This window comes from Benincasa hispida, chromosome 2 (assembly GCF_009727055.1).
Source record: "Benincasa hispida cultivar B227 chromosome 2, ASM972705v1, whole genome shotgun sequence".
Taxonomy (NCBI): Eukaryota; Viridiplantae; Streptophyta; class Magnoliopsida; order Cucurbitales; family Cucurbitaceae; genus Benincasa; species Benincasa hispida.
In genome coordinates, this window is record NC_052350.1 from 53,831,658 (window position 1) to 53,854,291 (window position 22,634).

At 34.7% G+C, this 22,634-nt stretch overlaps 1 protein-coding gene and 1 non-coding gene across 4 annotated transcripts in view; both read right to left on the bottom strand.

Moving 5' to 3' along the window:
- The window catches only part of LOC120071257 (protein MON2 homolog), a 59,773-nt gene extending 43,553 nt beyond the window's left edge, over positions 1-16,220 (bottom strand). Inside the window, exons 1-10 of one of the 3 annotated variants that reach the window (XM_039023416.1) lie at positions 15,888-16,220; positions 15,213-15,398; positions 10,728-10,817; positions 10,145-10,218; positions 9,384-9,539; positions 8,792-8,912; positions 7,457-7,512; positions 1,399-1,453; positions 1,227-1,283; positions 1,017-1,118 (exon numbers count right to left, since the gene is read on the bottom strand). In XM_039023416.1, coding sequence (XP_038879344.1) covers positions 1,017-1,118; positions 1,227-1,283; positions 1,399-1,453; positions 7,457-7,512; positions 8,792-8,912; positions 9,384-9,539; positions 10,145-10,218; positions 10,728-10,817; positions 15,213-15,398; positions 15,888-15,992 — 1,002 coding nt within the window. In that variant the 5' untranslated portion in view covers positions 15,993-16,220. Of the gene's footprint in view, positions 1-1,016; positions 1,119-1,226; positions 1,284-1,398; positions 1,454-7,456; positions 7,513-8,791; positions 8,913-9,383; positions 9,540-10,144; positions 10,219-10,727; positions 10,818-15,212; positions 15,399-15,887 lie in introns of those variants that run through there. The other 2 variants (XM_039023417.1, XM_039023418.1) reach the window with 2 other exon arrangements.
- On the bottom strand, positions 2,205-2,302 carry LOC120072419. The gene has a single exon (XR_005480478.1). It is a non-coding gene; the product is annotated as a U6 spliceosomal RNA (small nuclear RNA).
- Positions 16,221-22,634: the final 6,414 nt, after the last annotated feature.

Genomic DNA, 22,634 nt, shown 5'->3' on the forward strand with positions numbered 1-22,634 from the left:
ACCTCAATGTATTTAGTCCACTTATGAAATACAGGATCAGATGCAATAATGAGGAGATGTTCGATTATTATACCACAATTTGGTTGGTGTTTTGGAGCTCCCATTGGTTATCTTGTGGTTGTTGCTCTCGGTTTCTTTGCTGTTGAAAAAGCTTAGGTCTCCTCACATTGTCTTTTAGCCTTTCATCTCATAGAATTGTGTGATTGCTCTAAGTTTTCTGGAATTAGAAGATTTGTTGCTCTAGGCCCGTAAATAAGCATCCAGCACTTTTCCATAAGCTCCGGTTGAAATTTACTTTTTGGTAGTGTTTCAGTCACTGTGTGTTTCTTTTTGGTTGTTGCAGCTCCTTTTGGAGTGGTTAGTGGAGAATCAAGATAACCATTCACTCCAGTATAAATAGTCATTTTTTATTCTTGTACTGTGAGAGAGATTGATTGGGATTGTTTGAGCAACTCATGACCTCTTGTCCTCTCCAACAAACCAAGGGATTGCGCAGCGTGAAAACCATCGACGATAATACGCCTTGTCTTCCATCTTCACCTCAGCCTTGATTTGCAAGCTCTAAAGATTTTTGGTTCAAAGAAGGTGGGATTATTTGAAAAATCCATTGTTCTTTAGCAGATTTATTGTTCTCTCAGCTGACCTCTATTTGCTTGATTTATCTCTAAAGTTCTTGATTTTGCTTCTTTCTCTGAGTTCTTGATTTTTCCTTTTTGCTTCCTTTATTCTCTCTCACCCCCTTTGTAAGTTGTACCCCTTTTAACATTTTTCTTTTCATTATATCAATGAGTTATTGCTTGTTTAAAAAAACATATAAATAAGAACTGAAACAGTTGACAGAAAGTCAGACACATATGAAGCAGTCAAGTCTTGGTATTGAAATCTGTGAACTAATTAAGGTTGGATATGCGTATACCAGGAGTTAAGGATGTTAAACAATAACAAAACAACAATTAATGAAGTTCATATCCAAATTTTCATGTCACAATTAAAAAGTTTATTCTCATAAAACAGACCTCACATTCAGTGATGAGGGATGTACTATATAGTCTGATTATATGGGCAACTGACCGCAAGACCAGTCGTCGAAAATAAGGCTCCCCAGCTTCCCCTTCAAGCTAACATGACATGGGAAGGGGCAAAAGGAAGCCAATCATTACCAAGATCTCAACAAGAATGGCTATCAAATTTAAAGATTTATTAAACAAATTATCCAAATTAATTACCTCCACATTTGTACGAAGTGATGTCATGAGAAGGGAACATATCTGATGGCGCAAAACCTGTTTGATTTTTAAGCAATCCTTTCAGCTTTAAACCTTACATTAAAAAAAAACAAAAAAAAAAACACAGATAAATGCAAAAAGATAGATTTCTAAGGTAAGCAATAGTAATCACCTGTTCATATGGAACTAATATCCTGAAAACAGCAACATAATTTGACAAAATGAACCTACAAGCAACAAATAAAAATTAAGAAAAAGAACATGAAGAAAGGAAACTCATTAAATTAGTGAAGAATTATGATGAGACTCCATGTACGAGTATAGAAGTATCTCTTGTATGATCAACGATTCCAATTCCAAAAAGATCACAGCCATTTCAGAAAAACACACATCCAAACTCCTAACACGGGGACTTGTAAAAATGGAAAGAGATGAAAGAATTAGACTTTGATTTCCATAATGCAGAGAACAAATCTTTTCATAAAGAGGAGGAAACAGCCCTTGCTACATAACGAATTCACTGTGAATGTGCCTGAAGCCTTCAAAATCCATTTCCTTGAATCATCATTAAACCCCACTTGAGTAATTGATGATGCAGCTAGTAGATTTTTTTTTTTTTTTTTTGAAAAGGATCCCAAACTTTTCATTAAGAAAATGAAATGAGACTAATGCTCCAAAATACAAAGAAACCGCTTACAAAAAGTACAAAGGAAACTATAACGATACCAAGAAAAGTAACTAGAAAGCAACATTAAATCTCCCCGAACTCCATAAAACCCTTGAAACTTTCTGAAAGAGAGCACCATGATGAGGTTATTAAATGAGCTAAATCAAACCACTCAAAATGTAAACAAGAAGATCCCTGAAATATACGCTGATTTTGTTCCATCCGTAACTTGACAGGAGACCTTTGACTGCATTACTTCACAATAAATATACATTGGAGCATGATCCATGATTTTCATAATCAAACTAGGCAAAAAATCATTTCTTGATTTGTGTGTGCATCCTTGAGCAGGGGCCATGCAAATCTTTTCTGTATCATTCCAATTTTATCAGATGTCCCTGAAGAGGATAACCGAATCGATACAACATTAGTAAGCGGGAAAACAAAATTTCAAAAAGTGTTTATTGATCATCCCTCGATGGTCTTTGAAAAATTCAAAAAGGCAGAATTTACAGCAGCACCTATCGCTTGGAATTCTCCCATTACTCAAGCCGAAATTGTATTAAATAACAATATGGAAGCTGAAGTTGGTCATTCTCCCTTCAAAAGAAATCAGTAGATCAGAATTCTCTAATACCAGAAGCCTCCCCGACTACTCAGAAGACTATTGTAAGCAGAGAGATCGAAGTCCCCTCGATTACTAAAAGGTGTACTCATCTTTTCAAGCCATTTCTAAACATTTTGCACGAAAACGAAGATCCTTTATCAAATCAAGGTCCTTTATTGCAAATTCGGATCTTCTCGAGGAATGTTGTGTTAGGCTTCAACTTCCCAACAGCAATACGGAAAGGTCAGTTAATTTAAATTCTAAGCGAAATTCTTTTGTTCATTCAGTCAACAAAGTATCGGACCCAAATATCTCTTTTGTGCAAGGTACTTCAAGCAATGATTCATACAATTCAAGAAGTCTCTCACAAGAAAACGATGAAGAGTCAATTGCAAGTGTGAGCAGTGAGGAATTTGAAAACGAAGATTCGGAAGAAGAAGACGAGGCCAATGAAGATTTAGTTGGAATTGACAGGGCATTGGTTTATCTATTCCAAGAAGAAGAAAAACAGGGGACAGAAAAGGAAGAAGGATTCATTTTTGGCCCTCTCAACAAATCCGACATACCTCGGGAGTTGCATTCTATATAGGAAGATTGTGATATTACCCTTGGATGAGCAGGGGTTTTACATTGATTCTAGACCCATCAGCTTAACCACTCTTGTCTATAAGATAATAGCCAAAGTTATCGTGGAGAGACTTAAAAAGATCATGCCAAGTATAATAACCCCTACACAAAGTGCATTCATTGAGAGACAAATTCTAGATCCGAATCGTATTGCAAACGAGGCAGTGGAGGATTATATATCCAAATCCGACAAGAAAAAAGGTTGGATATTAAAACTTGATCTAGAAAAAGCCTTCAACAAAGAACATTGGGAGTTTCTTGAAAAAGTTCTTCATGGAAAAAACTTTCATTCCCGATGGATTACATGGATTATGGGTTGTATTTCTAACCAAAGATTCTCCATATTCATTAATGAAAGACCAAGAGTAAGAATAATTGCTAGGCAAGGGGACCCCTCTCTCCTTGCCTATTTCTCTTAGTTAGCGAAGTTATAAGTACTTTAATTGCTAAACGTCAAGAAAAAGGGAAATATGAAGAGTTTTTGGTGGGAAAGGATAAAGTTCACATTTCCATTCTTCAATTTGGAGATGATACTTTGTTGTTTTGCAAATATGAGGATGAAATGATTGATAATCTTAGAAAAACTCTTGCAATATTTGAGTGGTGCTCCAAACAGAAAATCAATTGGGAAAAATTTGCTCTATGTGGAATCAATGTTGAAGAAGATGAACTGCTAGTAGTAGCTTCAAGGTTAAACTGCATAATAGAACACCTCCCTATTTTATACCTTGGCCTTCCATTGGATGGCTACCCTAAAAAGGTGGAGCTTTGACAGCCGGTAGTAGATGGAGAAGATATAATCTGTCGAAAGGAGGAAGAGCAACGCTTTGTAAGTAAGTTCTTTCTAATCTACCAACTTATTATATGTCTCTTTTTTTTTTCCCAGAAAAGGTGATCTCACTTTTAGAAAGAATTATAAGGAATTTCTTTTGGGAGGGTCATAAAGGAGGTAAGATAAACCACTTGGTGAAATGGGAGATTGTTTCTAGAAAGCAAGAAGACGGAGGCCTTGCCTTAGGAGGTTTAAAAGCTAGGAATTTGGCATTATTAGCAAAGTGGGGTTGGTGTTTCATGAATGAGAACACTTCTCTTTGGAGTCAAGTTGTTAAGAGTACTCACGGGAGTAGCACTTTGATTAGCACACTTCGGGTAAGGTGAGTTGTAGTCTTCGTAGTCATTGGATAAGTATCTCAAGATCCTGGATGAAAGTGGAAGTGCTAGCAGTGTATAAATTAGGACATGGCAGCCGAATAGCCTTCTGGCATGACCCCTAGTTAGACAGAATCCCACTTAAAATCAATTTCCCGACCTTGTTTGGAATAGCCCTCAACCCAAATGGATTGGTTTTGAACTATTGGGACTCTTAAAAGAAGAAAAGATTATAAATTTTCAAAATCTATTGAGAACTGTTTCCAAGAAAGAGGTAAAGGATTGCCAAATACACGTTCTTGGTCTCTTGAAGCTAGTGGTTCTTTTTAATTAAAATCATTGGTCAGGCGTCTCTCTTTGGCTTCCCCCCTTGATAATTGTTTACATAAAGCTTTAGGGAAGTCCAAGTGTCCTCGAAGAGTGAGTATTACAGTTTGGATCATGCTGTTTGGAATGCTTAATTGTTCTGTTTTACAACAGAAGCTATTTTCTCACCGTTTATCTCCTAATTGGTGTGTTTTATGCAAAGCAGAAAGGGAAGATCTACCGCATTTATTCTTTGATTGTGCCTATGCCAATAATTGTTGGAGATCTCTTTTTGAATGCTTTAATATTTGTTGGGTTTTTTATAATGAATTCAAGAATAATGTGCAGCAGATTCTTATAGGGTCGACCTTCAAGAAAATTCCAAATCTGTTGTGGATTAATTGCACCAAGAATTCAGAGATAACCATCAAAGAGGATGAACTTTATGTGGACAGAACCGTGTTCCTCAAAATTTCACCCCTCCAAGAATTCAAGAACATCCAAGAATCCCTCCAAGATTCATGCAACTAAGAGGGATCGGCCAAAGGAGACCACAACCTAGGCCTCGTAAACAAGCCATACTAATGCCACAAACCCTTTTAGGGTTTGATTCTGATTCCTTGGAAGAAGACACAAAACTAGGAGAACATGCCAGCCGGCCAGTCTTATAGACAGAGGTTCAACTACAACAACCAAGACCTTCAAGATTTCCAAGAGGTTGATCAAGATTTGGAACAATATTGGCCCGAGTTTAGGGAATGCAAAGAGGACCTCCGTGGAGACAAGATTCTGAATACAAAATGAAAATCAACCTCCCTACTACACTGGATGAATGAATATTGAAGTTTTTCTTGATTGGGTGAAGGAGGTAGAAAGTTTTTTTTGACTACATATGCACACCCAAGGATCGAAAGGTAAAACTTGTGTCCTTTAAACTAAAAAGTGGAGCATTTGCATGGTGGGATCAACTCCAAGCGAATAGAAAAATTTATAGAAAACCTCCTATCCAAAGCTGGCCAAAAATGCTTAAACACATGAAGAAGAGATTTCTTCCACTTAACTATGAAAGATTGTAGTACAGCCAATTCCAACATTACAAACAGGGGTCAAGAAGCATTGAAGTGTATACAGAAGAGTTCCAAAGGCTGAGTGCAAGAAACAACCTTGCCGAGAGTGAAAACCAACAAATAGCTTGGTTTCTTGATGGACTTTGACAAAATATATTCAAGAAAAGGCACATCTCCACCCAATGACAAGTCTCTCAGAAATTGTTTCGGTGACCACAACCATTGAAGAAGATAAAAGCCAAAAGCAGAAAAGATGGACAGCAAGAAGGGCCAACTGGGAAAAAATAAATGGTGGTTCAAAAAAACCAACCTTGGATCCAAACACAAGTCCCGATACAGCAAACTCTTCTTCAAGCAAAGCAAAGGACAACCTGTTGAATCATAAAACCTGCTGAATCATACTTATCATAAAACCTGCTGAATCTGAAGAAGAACCATCTAAAGGCTAACTGATGAAGCCTAGAAAGGGGAGGGGAAGAGAGAAGGAAACAGAGGCACCTCCATTTACAATTGCGTCTTTTGCAAAATAGAGACTTCCATTTCCAATTGTTGGGATAATAACAGCCAAATCAGGAACTTGGGCCTTCGAAGAGGCCTTTTTGACAGATAGTTAAATAGTTGAGTGGCCCTCATGGAAAAATTAAACTCGACTTACTTAAGTGTGGATCGAATTTGTTTGTCCCTTGTAGGCTCTAGAATATGCAGTATACACTGTAAAATCAGCCTTTTAAAACTTCTCTAACAAACCCACACAGGTACAGGTCTTTCTCTAGTCTTTGGCCTTTAGAAGTCTCGACATGGATGACAAGGTTGTAGGAAAGTTTAGCTCCTGAACTGTCTCCCCATCTAGTTGCAGGTTATGTATGAGAGAGGAAGAAAAGTCTGATCATTTGTTTCTCCAATGGCCCTTTATAGGGCGCCTTTGTGGCACATTTGGAGAGAGAAATGCTTTCGAAAGTAAGTTATTTGTAATTACAGCTGCATAAACTGTTTGCATAGTGCTCTGATACCACTTGATAAAGAATGAGTCTTTGTCGAACGAAATTCTTGAAGAGGTTTTTATTCAATGTGTAGAAGTGGATACAGTATCCTCTTCAAATAGGAAAGAGGGAGCAACCGGTTACTTGCTTGGCAGGTTACAAATAATAAAACTAACACTAACCGGTTTTAAACAGAAACCAAATACAGAAGGCCTTTTACAAACAAAACAATTAAACTAAGGGATTAGGAAGACTAAATGATTTTTGTCAATGATATCTATTTAGTTCCCACATCCTTAGGATTAGGAAGACTAATCGATTTTTTCTAGAATGACTATATAAACAAAACTGGAGCTACAAAATGTTTCTGCATGTGTATTTGTTGTATTTAAAATGGTTTTTTTTTCCAACGTCTCTTGTATTTAAAATGTTGAAACCAAATTAATCATTAATTTTAAGTAAAATAAAAATTTGAGTCGATAATCAAAGTTATTACTCTTTGTACTGTCTAGAAGGAATAGATATAAGTGAAAAAGTGATTCTTTTTTGGGAGATTTTCAAAAATAGAAAAATAAGGGAAACTATTTGCATAAAATAGTAAAATTTAATCGTTTTAGACTTCAATTAGTTTCTATCACTGATAGACACTGATAGACTTCTAACAGCCTCTATCAATGATAGAATTCTATCAGCCTCTATCACTGATAGACGCTAGTAGAAGTCTATCGGTGTCTTTCATTGTATGATATGGTGGAAAAGTATCTTAATCAAAAATTATTTTGAAACAGTGATTAAAGTATACAAAACCTTCTAAGAAGAGAGCTTACTCTAGTATATCAAGGGCAAAGGTGCGCTGGAAAGAAATCGGGCGTAACCAAGTTGCCTGTTGAAGAAAATCATTGTCATTTACTGAGAAATTGGAAAAAATTAAATTTAAAAAACAAAAAAAAAAAAAAACAAAACAAGAGAGAGAGGGAAAACAAAAAACAAAAAAACAAACAAATAAACTATTTAACCACAATTTCCCTATCGCAGATAACAGAAAAGATATAAATACTAAAGGGATCAAAGAGTGTTTCATGATAGGTCCCTTTGTTGGTTGGATCGGTTCGAGATTGCCCAAATGAATGCATCTTCATGGTGCATATTGTCAAAACAATTTGAAGACTATTCTATTCAGGATTTTTGCTTAAATTGGAGATCATTCATCTTTCCAGACCATTAATGGAGTCATGGACAGATTTATTTTGTATTTTGTTTGCTGTATTTCTGGTTTTATGATTGTATTTACGGTTTAGTTTGTCTTTTCACATGGATGTAGTCTATTTTGATCTATTAATTCTTCATTGCAAGGGCTTTTCTTTCCTTTAAATATAGGTTGTAGGAAATGATGAAGGCGTTGGGGTGTCAACCTAGTTGAGATGTCCGAATGTGCCTCCTGATCCATAGGACTCATATGTTAAGCTCTTGGTATATGTATATCTCTCTTGTACTTTGAGTTTTGTCTCATTTTATTATATCAATAAAGAGACTCGTTTCCCTTCCAAAATATAAATACCAAAGGGAAGAATGTGAGGATGTAGACTAATTTCTGAACTAGTTTTAGCATAAGAAAAAAAATCCCAAAGGTGTGCAAGAATTATCTTAATTCACAATTTAATAGCTTAACTCTCTTCGGGGGTGTTCAGGCCCCAACTTGCCGTGCATGAAATGGGCCATTATAGCCCACTCAATGTTCGAGCCTCCCATTATAATAGTTGAAATTCTCAATTACTATAATCACTTAGCTACAATAAAACTAGCTGAAAACTCTCATTGTTTGTATTTACTAGTTTGTAACCATCCTCTCTCCTTATTTGTAGTTTGGACTAAAATAGTTTGCACCCTAAAAATAGACTATTATAACCAACATATTATTATAATTCTCACAGACTATAATAACCAACTCAATACCCTAAAGGCCTAAACAGTCTCTTATTATTTATTATTCCTTTTAGTCACTCCTTATGGAGTTTGTATCCATCGAGTATGAGTCTATTTTCATTACATAAGTTTCGTATCTTTTACTTTAGTTTTTTATTTTGATTTTTTATTTATATTATTTAAAGAAAATAAAAAGAAAAAAATAAAGAGGTTCTAATAGCTTAAAAGTAAATACATACAGATCCACCTGCTGCAAGAGCTGTCAGATCTTCAAGCAATTGTAGCCCAAGCTTCCCCGCTTTAGTCAAGTTCTCTCGCTTCAACAATGGCCCTCCAGAAAGAGACCCATTTTTCAGTGTCCTGTTCATGCCAGGATTAGTGAAATATAGTAGCTCAAGTCATAACACCATGCTTACGGTACATAATAACAGTTTTCTGCCCCTTTTTATGGAAAACAAATTTGGTAATTGACGGAGAATACAGAAGAGATAGCACATAGTACAGAACATAAAAAAAGATGGTTGTTTTCTCTGGTTGTGGTTTTTGTAGCCCCTTTTGTATTCATTTATTTTTCTTGAAAGCACGATATTTCATCCAAAACAAATAAATTGGACAACCAGATATCCTCCCAACGAAATAAAAGATAAGAGGAAGACAATAGTTTTCCTTCTATTTCAATGTTAAATAAACATGGGTTGCACAAAAAGTGAACTCCAATAGGCACACATTAAATAACATTCAAATAGCACAACAAAATATTAACCATCCACGGAAAGCTGTGAACTGAGAGTAAAGTAATCATTATTAATGTCAAACAAATGACAAGCATACTCTGAGCTATTGATGTTACGATCAACGTCAGAAATAACCATACTGGTTCGAGAGCTTTGACTTCCAGTACCAAACTTTCCAGCCGGAAGTGACTCGCCAAAAATTACATGATCAAAAATCAGAGCTACTGCTTGCCTAAAGGTAGCCGCTGCAGTACTGCATAGCACTCAAATGAAATAGGTTTTTTTAGATAAAGTGGAAGATTAGCAAGTCACTGATGAATAATAATAGAGAAAAAAATCAATTTATACCCCAAAACTAATAATTGTGTCGATCTAAAACTTTAAACTTTCATACTTTCCATTACTGATTTATAACATTTTTCAGAATCACCTAAATAACATTATTTTTCTCCCAAAATCCTGGTAAAGTGGCAAGAAAAGTATCATGTAATTCTTCCTAAATAAGTAGAGAAAAATATAGGGAGACAAGGAGAAGAAAAATCATCCATACTAACGAGAAATTGTCACTATCTATTTTATTCCATCATTTTTGTCTAATATTATGTCAGTCCATATATTTAAAGAAGTCTTATACACATGCGAAGTTCTTGCATTGATGGTCTTAAAACCAAATCTAAAAGAGGGCCTAAATTAGTTCACTTACAAAAGTTTAGGATTTTAATTGAAACAATTATTAGTTTAGGGTTTTAAGTGATACAACCCCAAAGTTTTAGAGGTGTAAATTGATTATTCTCCAAATTAATAAAATTAGAAAAGGATTTCACAAGTGTAAAATCAAGAGACTAAATACAGACATACTTTCGCACACTGTCAGAAGATCTGTTGTTTTCTAAAAGCCGAATACAGATACCAAGAGCTTGAGCCATATTTTCCTGCAATTATACAATTGAAAATTTTGGATACCACTATGAAGTGTTGGGTTTCGGTCTATCCTGCAAACAGATAAAACCCCAACGGATTCCAGAAAACAGGGGAAAATCGACTTCCCTGATAGTCTATAGATTGATGAACGATAAAGATAACAAAGTTTTCCACAATTCCAACACAGTCACAATATAAAGAAAGAACACAATAAATGATAATGCAAAAACATAAAAACCAGACACAATCGAGAGTCTGTGATCCTCCCCAAGTTCAGCTTTTTGCCATAAAATAATATCTCATCGACAAAAAAATAGACAAAATAAACAAGAGAAGTAAAATCTGTTCAGCTTGTCCCTTTTTATGTGTGAATGATGCACTATTTTTTGCACAATGGTCATCTTTTTCTTGAACACGAGACAACTTGCTCAATAAATACAAAATTCCACAGAGGAGAAAAAGTAAAAATGCAATACAATTCAAAAATTGAAGCATAATCATTTTTCTGAGTGCTCATTACCTCATTTTCAGGATGTAAACGAGATTGAAAAATTATTAGTATAGTTTGAAGTGTCTTTAACTGAACAGTCTCGTCTGATACTTCAGCGTGCTGCAGGATAAAAGAAATTTATATCAGAACAATGTGAAAATCCATTTTCATGTTCAACTTGACATGCCAAAGACAAGAATAAAGATCAAACTCACATTATTCAAAACTATTCTTTTTTCCAGAAGAAACATACTATAATTTCATTGATGAGATGAAATGGTGATTTTTTTTTCTATGTTAATCCATGCTTTTTTAAAAAAAAATGAAACAAGACTTTTCATTGAATAAATGAAAAGAGTCTAATGCTCAAAATACAAGGAAATGAAACAAAACAAGAACTTATCAAGTATGCTTCAAGTAATGAAAAAAAAAAATACACTCCTGGTTAAACATGAGACATGAAAATCCTGCAAATAGATTAGAGAGAACACCAAGAAGAAGAAGCTGTAACTCTGATAAACACCAAGAAGAAGAAGCTGTAACTCTGGCAACTTCAAATCAAACAAGCTAAAGTCGATGCTTGTCTCGAAAAAACAACGGAACCTTGGAAAAGCAGCACTCAAAGAAAACACCAATCAAACAGAACATAATGAAGGAGACAAACAGTGATATGGAAACTTCCACAAGCCTTAATAGAGATAAGGGCCAACCAAAAGCTTCAAGGAAGAAATAACGGAAAATAGACCCGTGCATCTAAAAAAGTCTTACAAGTGTGAAGATTATCCAATAACAATAACTGTTTAAAATGAAATCTTAAAAAAGGGTTTAAATTAACTAATTCAAATGGAAAAGTCTTGTTTCCGTTTTTAAAAAAGTTAATTAACTTGTGAAAGTTTAAAATTTATTCAATTATTAGTTTGGAGCTTTGAGTGATAGGACCCCAAAGTTTAGGGGTACAGACTGGTTTTTATCCAAAATAATAATTGGTGTTTTTTAAAGCAAAAGACACAATACAACGCAATAGTCTTCTGAAGCTTAAGCGAAAGGTGCAAAAAGAATGAGGTTTTTTTATGCACACTATATATAAAAGCACTACATAAAGAAGAGAAACCATAGTGAAGTGGGAAAAAACAAACGGAATGCAAGAAATTTTGCATTAAGGCTTAGTAGATTTGATTTTTTTAACTTAATGAAAAGTCTCATTTTCGTTTCAAAAAAATAGTTAATAAAGAAGGGAAAAACCTTTTCTTTTTTTAATGGAAACAAGCCTCTTTATTAATAAAATGAAATGAGACTACTCTTCAAAGTACAAGAGAATTATACAAAGAGCAAAAAGGCCTAAGGATCAAAATCAAGGCTAAAACTTAGCCCAAACAAAAGATTAACAAGAACAAATAGAACCAACATAAACCAGAACAAATAGAACCAACATAAACCAAGACAAGACAAAAGAGAACGAAGAATTACAGAAAATACTCGAACTTAATTAGCTAGAGGAGAACTGATCAGAGAAGCAATCTGCTAGCAATCTTGAAAAGTGAAAGCCCGCCAATTTAAGCATAGGTTCGGAATGGAGTAGTCTTCGAAATCCTTATTTAATGTGCACAAAGCAATGTGACAAATCCTTATTATTACTATTTTTAAAAAAATAATGAAAAAGCCCCAAGGCCCAAGGCTTTGAGCCTTGGGGCTTCATAAAAGACGCGACTTATTTTGTGTCTCACCTTTTCAAACACTTATAATAATATTAGGAAAGGACCATAATTGTAAAATCAATAGACTAAATACGGACATACTTTTGCACACTAGGTGAATGGAGACTTCATTAAGGAAAAAAATAAATACATGGACATACAGAAAAAGGGAGCCCATAGAAGAAAGCAAACTAAAGAAAGGGTCCCTGATCAAATAAAATTGTTAGGTAATTACAAAACGTCTTAGCCAGCGAAGGTTACAGAGAAACAATGAAATTAATGTGAGCCCAAATGTCACTCATAACAATGGAACAATAGTAGAAATCACCCTTCTTCATAACAATGGAGGTTTAAACAAAATCATTGTTCCAACCAACGATAAAGAGAGAAAAGGATGGAAAGGCTTTTTATAATCCCATCTCCACCTACCCTATTAACTCGCATTCAAGAGAAGTTGCCCACAAAATAACCTACTCGACCCCACCTACCCCCTTCTATTAATCCTCAATCTCACCCATTGAAGGAGGCAAACAGTGTGAACAAAGCATCATCCTCCATTTTCGTTGGAACAAAATATTCCAAGAGCGTGTAACTTCATCCCAATGGTCAAAGACCAAATCATTGGACAAAGAAGCAATTCAAAAGTGTGCCAATTATAAGGACCCTTCCCATGAGCTTTGAACTACTTGGTAGAATCAGTTTCAAGAAAATATATCCATCCCCATTTGGCCATCAAAGCCAAATTTCTAATTTTCAATCCTCCAAAATCGAGACCACCATCAGTGGTTTTGCTTTCCCACGTGGTCCAACAAAGCACAATATTGCCTAGAGAGTAATTACAAAAACTCTTCAAAATCGAACCCCAAAGAGAAACATAAAATCTCAACAAGGACCAAACCTCACTAGACTCCCACTGAACTCCTTTAACACTTTGTTATTCCTCTCCTCCTAAAGGTCCCACAACAAAACACACATCCCAGCAAACTTGAAATTGATTGAAAGACTATTATTACGCCCAAGAGAATCATTCATGTAGACGGAGTCTTCATTTCATGAAATTTTAATGCCCACAAAAGCTCCAACTAATGGTTGATAAGCCAACAAACGGCTCTAGAACTCCAAATTGATTTCTTAAGAATTACAACCAAGTTGCAATCAATATCAAATCCTTAATCATAAGCCTTCGGTTAGTCACACCCAAGCAACATACGTTCCACGACAAGATTTTCATAAAACACGAGAGGAACCCTTTTTGACACTTCCTTTCTTCCTCTTATCATGATTCACAATTGTTTGATGATTTTGGAGCTCTCTTTGTTAGGTGTAAAGTTCAATTCTCATTATGCAATCAGTCATTCGCCTTTGTATTACATCTCCATCCCTTTATTAGGAGTAAAGTTTTATTCGAGAATTCAAACAAACTATATGAATATATACATTGACAAGGAACTATCTTTCCATTGACTAATAAAAGAAATGAATTGGTTCAAGGATACAATCTTCCATTCAGGGAGAAAATAGGGGGGGAAACAAAAACAAAAAAACAAAAATAACTAGGAAATATGGAAGTAGAAGTGTTATCATGATGAGACAGGGATGGAGATGGTTTGTATAATGCGATCTTCACGTCTTATGAAAAGGGGAAAAAATTACCTGAAAGGCAACATTATTTTCTACATTGGCTACATGTGAATATTCTTATATAAACAATTGCTTTCAATGAGAAAAAAATGAAAGAATGTAAGGACATACAAAAAACTAAGCCCGCAAAAACCACTTTAGAGAAAAGATTTCTAACTGAGTAAGATGCTATCTAGAGAATAATTGCAAAAACTTTGAAATTGAAGCCCAAAGAGAAACATGGAACCTCACCAATGACCAAATATCGTAATGTTCCCTCTCCACGCCTCTATACACTTTGTGGTTTCTCTCCCCACAAATATCCCATGATAAAGCACATAAACCAACAGGCTATAAGAAGCGACCTTTCTCTCTGAAAGATGGATGGAGGAACTCCTTGATCGTCGTGTGAACATCATCTGGCAAGGTAACTCAAGATAAAATTCCTGAAAAAAAAAACAATTCCACACAGCTCTTGCAACCTAACATCTCCAGAGAAGGTGATCTAAGTCTTCCTCCACCTTCCAATAAATAATACAACAAAAAGGTCTCATTGACGTAGGCATCTTTCTTAAAAACCTAGCCAAAGTGTTCACACGGTCGAGTAAGACTTACCGGGTAAAGAACTTAACTTTCTTAGGGATCTTAATCCTCCAATGCACAAAAAAAACTAACTCACTAGCAGGAGAGAGATCCAACAATAGCCTAAAAAAGACTTACAAGAAAAACTCTCAATAGGATTAGGATTCCAAACACGAACGTCGACATCCCTACTCCCAAGCCTAAAATTGGCAAATGCCACGGCTACTTATGTTTCAGTTGGGTGAGAACTGGAACCCACTAGCACGAAGAGAGTTTCTCTCCAACCAACGACATCCCACTTCCGATAATTAAAACCCACTAGATCGAAACAGACAGCTCTTTGGGTGGCAAAAGGGTAATAACAAACTTACGTGTCAAATGGAATTAGTTATGTAGACTAAGATTTTATTATCAAACACCATAAGCTAACTGTAACTAGCTTAGCATAACAAAAGTAGTTGATCAACTCAAATAAATGTTCCGATAATGAAAATCACAATAAGCAGTATATAGTCCTTAATATAATAAAAGTAATTGATGAAAGTAAGTCATTTAAGTTTATAATTTCCCTTAACGCTGTAAAGCAGGCAGTAAAACACCATTATTTATAAGAACTTACATCTTTCAAAGTAAAGAGTATTTCTTTCAAGGCAGAAGGACTGACTGCATCATGTGATATGAGCTTTTGTAGAGACGAAAGCCCAATTACACTCAACTTTATAGTTTTGGCTTCACAGGCCAGTAGAAAAATTCGCAAGATGTCTTCATTTTCTGCAATGTCACTGGGACTTGACATTGATCGAAGCTGAAAACCGAAAAATTAAGATAAATATCAAAATGCAGGACATTCCCAATACTCTACACGATCAAATTTGTGACAACATAATATATCGAAGCATAGATCATGAATTATGTTGTAGCATTCATGCTTCATCGACTGATGCTAACAGGTTGCAACGCTAACAATCTAGCCAGAATTCTCATTCGAGCCCAAAGAAGCTGAAGTTTGGCTCATTGCAAGAGAAATTGAAGAAAAGGTCCATTTCTCTTGAAAATAGCCCCCGCACCCACGCCCACACTCCCGAAAACACACACACACATACACACAAAACAAAATATTATCGGAACAAGAAATTCTACACTCTTTACTTGTTTACGTTCCTTTACTACACAGATTCAAACCAGAAATTCAACTCCGGCGGCTTCGAATGAGCTATTAAAATTGAATCATCAAAATATACAATTAATAAACGCACAATCCACACGTGGTATAAGAGCAAGAATAGAGCTGGACCTTTAAAATAGCGTGCTCAGCTCCATCTTTGACGGCCGGGTGACGGCGGCGAGCTTCAACGGACAACGCGCGAAGATCAGATTCCAGTACAGCCATGAAAGCCATGTCAACAACTACGGAATTTGAGTCTGTCAATGACCAAATGCAGGCTGTAGCATTTCAAAGCAGGCTAGTAGAGATCAAACGTGGTGTGAGATCAGAGGGAATAATTCGCGCGCGAGAGAGAGAGAGAATGTTAGATCTCTAGCGAGAAATGGGAAGCGAGTGAAAACCGTGAAAGACGAAGAAACGCTGTTGGGGAGATACATCTTTGCACTTGGGCTTCGTGCGTGTCAATGCAAGGGCCTAAAGCCCATGCGCCTGCCTTTCTTTTATGGAAACTGTACCTAAAAATACCGCTAATGAGATGTAATAATTAGTTTGGAAAATAATACGAACTTGGAAATTGAATTCTAGTGTCGCTTGGAACACCCGACTTGGGCGTTAGATGGGTGAGTGTTAGACTTTGACAAAGATAGTGAAAAGAATAAATATTCAATATGTGTGAGTTGGAAATCTTAACTTTTATATAACTAAGTGTTGTCTTCATTTAAAGATACTTGTTCTACTAAATCCCACTTTGAGTTAGTGGATTTTTTAGTGTCAATTTCTCATCAAACTCAAAGTTGCATATTTGCATGTAATGATCTTTAAAATTGAGTGTTTATTGTTTTTGAAGAACTTTTGGCCATAGTGGGTTTTGATGAGATTATGTGAAGATCTCATCCTTGTTTCCTCTCAAAGCTTTAGCATTTTTCCTCTCCAAATTAATCACTCACCGGATGCCACCATCCCATTCTAAGGTCGGAGAATAGTCGAGAAGACTCTCGTGCTAGTCTACGAACCGTTCGTGAGAGATTGAAGCTGGTTTGGAGAAGATTCAAATACTACAAAGGTTGCATTCTTTTCCCCCTTTTCTTGTTTTATTGCATGCATGTTTATCTTTGTAATTAATCTAATTATAGTACTTTAGATCCAGTTTTCTTCCGTTGTGCATGTGTTCGTTCCACCACATACATTATAACCAGTAAAGTCCTCTCACTTGCTCAAGACTATTGAGAATGTTCTAAAACTCGCAGTTCGTAATCATGGAAACACATTCTATTTATCAATAAATGTATTATTGAATCATTTATTCAATAAAAGTATTATTGAAGCTACATTATGTAATAAAAATCTAATAAACGAATTCATGGCTATGATATGAATACAGTAACTTTATGTAGAGACATAAAAGAGGATCAAGTTATATTATATAGCACAAAATGCCTATAAGTATATGGATGAGATCGGGTACCTCGTCCTGGGACCACTATGGATGCGGCCTACTTTGTATACTGATATAGACAATGTGATCCGAAAATTATTCATGTGGAAACATGCGAGTAGGGGCATCCTATGCAAAAGAGTTTTGCATAAGACCGGACTATGAAATAGTCACTTTTTCTTTATAACGACCATTTACTATTAAAACTAACTATTTCAATTCGGTGATATAAGGTAACTCGATCTTAATTATGAGCTAAATATGAACTTCTATTTATTTGAAACTATTTTTTGATCTGCATAGGATAGAGTAGTTCAACAACACTGCTCAACAAACCTCCCATTTTGGGGATAAGACTAGATAGATAACTGGGGACATAGTCTTACAAGATGGAATTCTCTCCTACCCGTTCGAGCATTAGCAGATAAGTTATTCCATTAAGTATTGATTCCTGATATTGAACAAATGGACACCGCCTCTCGTGGCCAAGAGGGACATAGTTTATTAGTTAGACCATAAACCAATTATTCAATAGATAATCGGAGGGAGCTTAAAAAGCAAGATGTATTTACGGGGGTACAACAGTAATTTTGACCTAGCTGTAAATACAAACGACCTGTGAATGATCGACTTACTGATTATGATTAAATCAAATTGACATGAATATATTTACAGTGAGGAGAGTGCAACTGTCGAGCTATAATGTTGTGTCTCGGTAGTTAACGAATATTGATTAACTCGGGTTAAAGAGTTTAACCGATTAATCTCAAATCATTGTAGCTCATGATTCGTAGGTCTATAAGGTCCCTCTACTAGCTCATAAAACATTGAACCTTGGATTATAAAATTGAGTGAATTTGAAGTTTTCAAATTTGAAACTAGGGTTTGGATTTGAAATGTTCAAATTCAATTCAGGGTTTAGATAATTATATTCGATATAATTAAATTTTTAATGTTTTCGAAATTAAATGTAAATTGGAGAGTTTAAAATATTTAAATATTGACTTAAATATTGATTGCATGAATATGGATTCATGTTTAAATTAGGTGTTTTATTAATTTAATATACTATATTAAATTATTAATTAATTAATATTTTTTAATTAATTATTTAAATTAAATCAGTTTCAATTTAGGAAATTAATCCCATAAATTATTTTCAATTTAATTTAATTAAGTTAAAAAAATAAATTTAAATTTAAATTTAAATTAAGTTGAGTGGAAAAAATCCTACAATTGAGTTTGTTAGCGGATTTTTCCACATTTTGTCACCTTGCCACTCACTTAGTGTTAATTGAGGTATTAATTGGCTGAATGTTTGAATGTTTGCATGTTTAAACTTATTCAATACTTACCTTTTATAAATTTGAAGGCATGCAATCCAATTTTTTGAGATTTTTCAAGCAAAAATGTTTTGGCTTTCAAACTCTCTCGAACTCTCTAAATCCCTCTCAGTTGAGAGTTTCCACCACTTAATCAAAGGTTGATAATAGTAGAGAACTTCCTCTTGGTGGTCTACTAGAAATTTGCAGATCAATTTCGTGGAGTTCAGCTAGGATCAATAGTATTTCTACAAAGGTGTAATATGAAACCCTCATTTTTTTTTTTATGGAAATTGTTTTAAGCATACTTATAACTAAAATTAAGTGTAATTAGAGTGCTTAATGATTTTGTTTGCTTCCGCTTTATGCATGTTTATTCTATCACAGACAATATGATGCATGTCCCATAGATCCAGACTCTACGAATGACTCTAAAAAACTTTAGCCATGAGAGCCTTTGTAAATGGATCATTAACATTGTGCTCCGAAGTGATCTTAGTGACGATCACGTCCCTTTGATGCACAATCTCCTGGATGAGATTATATTTGCACTCAATGTGCTTTCCTCTGTTGTGGCTTATGAGCTACCTAAAATTTACCACAGCACCACTATTATCACGATAAAGGCGATGGGTTCGTCAGAAATGCCTTCCAAATCGATCAAAAAATTTATGAGTCATACAATCTCCTTGGTAGCTTCACAAGCAGTTACATACTCCGCCTTCATGGTAGAGTCAGTAGTGCAACATTACTTTGTGCTTCGTCAGACTGTTTCCCCCTCAGTTAAGAGTGAACATTTTTATGATGTGCATTTTCTAAAATCCCTATTAGTCTGAAAACCAAAGTTTGTGTATCCTATAAGAATCAAATTCTTAGCCTCATACACAAACATGTAGTCTCTCATTATTTGAAGATACTTGAAGATGATGTTAACTACAGTCCAATGATCAAATCCTGGATTGGACTGGTATATATTGACAATCTCTAACATAGCAAATGTCAGGCCTAGTACACAACATTGCATACATAAGACCGCCAACAGCTAATACAACCTCTTTAGGAGTCTTAGCACATTATTCCTTGGATAAAATAATCTCATGTCTAAGAGGTAATAATCCCCTCTTGGAATTGTGCATCGAATATCTGACAAGCATCTTGTCAATAATATGATGTATGAGATAGGGCTAGTATTTTGTTCTTACGATCCCTGGTAATTTAGATCTCTATAACAAACTGCATCTCATCCAAATATTTCATTTGGAATTGGGTGGCTTGCTTTTATTCATCTTTCAACAAACCTACATCATTTCCAATGAGTAAGATATCATCTACACACGACATTAAGAAAGCTACTGAATCGTTGATGATCTTCTCGTAGACACAAGGTTTTTCAAAATCTTGGTCAAAGCCATAAGATTTGATCGCAATATCAAATCTTATATTCTAAGATCGATGTTGCATGTAGATGCTCTCCTAAAGACTATCATTCACAAGGTAGTCTTGACGTCCATTTTTCATATCTCATAGTCATAATATGTGATAGTAGATAAGAGAATCTAGATAGACTTAACCATGGCATCGACTGAGAAAGTTTCTTCAAGTCAACTCCTTCAACTTGGATATAACCCTTTGTCACTAGTCCAACCTTAAAGGTTTATACCTTACCACGTTGTATACCCATTTGAAACCTATAGGTTTTACCCCATCAGGTTGATCTATAATATCTCATGCTGAATTGAAGTACACACATTCCATTTCGAGATCCTATGGTCAAGATTAGTGAAATGTAAGTCTTTTACAATAATGATGTTACAAGGAGAGACTAATCATTTTGTGGTTTAGTCTTATACAAACTTGTTGTATAGGATATCCCCACTCACATATGTCTACATGAATGACTAGGATCAAATCGTTTGTAACACTTTATAACTATTGAAACAATTGCAAAGTGGGTCGTATTCGTAGTATCACTAAGATTAGGTAGTCAACCTTAGTCATATACTACAGACCGTTTTGTTTATTACTTAAACAAGATTCATTTGTATGTTAACCATAAACATGCTTAAGCTACATTAAATAACCTTGGATCTTAGATTATTGGATGGGTCCGTACACACTAAATGTCAAATAAAATAACATCTTATTTTATTAAATAAATAATTCATATATAAAGAATTTACAAACTATGAAAACCACGAGATTTAGGACATCAACCCTAACACTATCATTATCTACTAGTGTTCTGTTAGTGATAGACAGTGATAGTACACTGTCAGTTGACATATCTTCTATTAAATTATCCTTTAGGTCGATAAAGCCATGTAATTTGGTTGTTGGTTTATCTTCTATCACTACTATACAATGATAGTATTTTATCAGTGTTTATCGATGATAGACACTAATAGAACATTATCGTTATCTACCGCTAATAGACAGTGATAAACTACTATCACTGTCTATCAACTTATTTATCTTCCATTAAATTACCTTTTAGGTCGATGAGGTTGTGTGATTTGGTGATTGTTTCTTCTAGGATAGGTGGTCGGACGGGCATATCTTCCGAATGGGGTCGCATGAAGATTTCGAATGGAAGAGTTGAATCTTTTAATGGGATTTCCAAAGATCTGAAGGTGTTTTGGTCATTTTACGCAGGCTAAGGCAACAATTTTTCATGTTTGTAATTCTTGTTGGCCTTTGTTGTATTTCTAAAAAAATTTGTCCATTTTGCCATATATGAAATCACCCATACGTTTTATAGTTAGATAACTTAAATAAGTTGGATTTACAACAAACATTTGTAATTTTGGCATCTGGAGATTTTAGTTATCTATATTTTAAAAGAAGAATAAGAAGAAGTGCCCGCCCCAAGTATATTGTTTCCAAGCATAAATAGGTTTAAATTTGTATTTTAAATGTATATATACATTTTAGCCCTTATTTGAAGATGCTCCTCAATCTTTATGGTTAAATTCAACATTTCATCCATATCCTTATAGGGAAGGAGATCCAATTGGTTGGCTACAACTTGATTAGATCATCATAGAAAATCTTGCCATAGTAGTTTCTTCATCCCCACAACATTCAATTGAATCATCAACATGTATATCTCTATAATAATCTTCTATGCCTGTTATATCCTGGATGAGTTTGTTGAGCTTTGTTAACTAATTTGATGGTAATGTCAAGTAATTCACTTTTTTTTTTCTCGACAAGCTCCTTAAGTTCGATCCAATAGTGATAAGTCGTTCACTGTATTTCCTTCTATATATCACCACTTTGTCCTAATAAATTTGTGCATAATTTATAAATTGATTGATAGCAAAAATTATATATTTCACACCATTATAGTAGTGATAAAAGGTGTAAAGAAAAATAACAAGAGAAGAAAATGAAAGATGAAAAGAATTGCACAGAGGATCAAGCAATTCAACTAATTTCGGTATTCAATGAAGTGGAGACACTACAAATATTTCTAGGCAAATAAGAAACTATCCATTATGCACCATTTTAAAACTTTACCACTAATCTTGATATTATCCCTTAATCAATCTCACTAAGCCATTAGGCCATTGAATATTAAATAAAAGTTAACAACATAAATTAAAGAGAAATTTTCATATATAGGAAAATATCAAACTATTTACACAAATAGCAAAAAAAAATATTAATAAACATTGATAGACTTCTATCAACCTCTATCAATGATAGACCTGTATCAGTTTCTATCACCGATAGTATCAATGAAATACTGTAGTTTCTATCACTGATAGACGTTGATAGACTTCTATCGGTGTCTATCTGTAATAAACATTGATAACAATATCTATCACAATCATAACTAAATTTGGTTATTTGTGTAAATATTTTTCCTTAATTTGAATATCCTCTTAAATTAAAACTAAAGACTAATTTGATTACTTACGAATTAGGCCTGCATTAACTTTTAATAGAGGGAATTCTATTTCAATCTCATTTCTTTCAAAATTTGTTAGGTGTGAATTTTCCATGAAATAGTGGGATTTTAAAGCTTGATGGTCTCGAGGTAGTTCTCATCGAGTGGTCTTTTTTATTGATAAGATTCTCCCTATTGGGATCGATGTCCTAAATCTCATGGGTTTC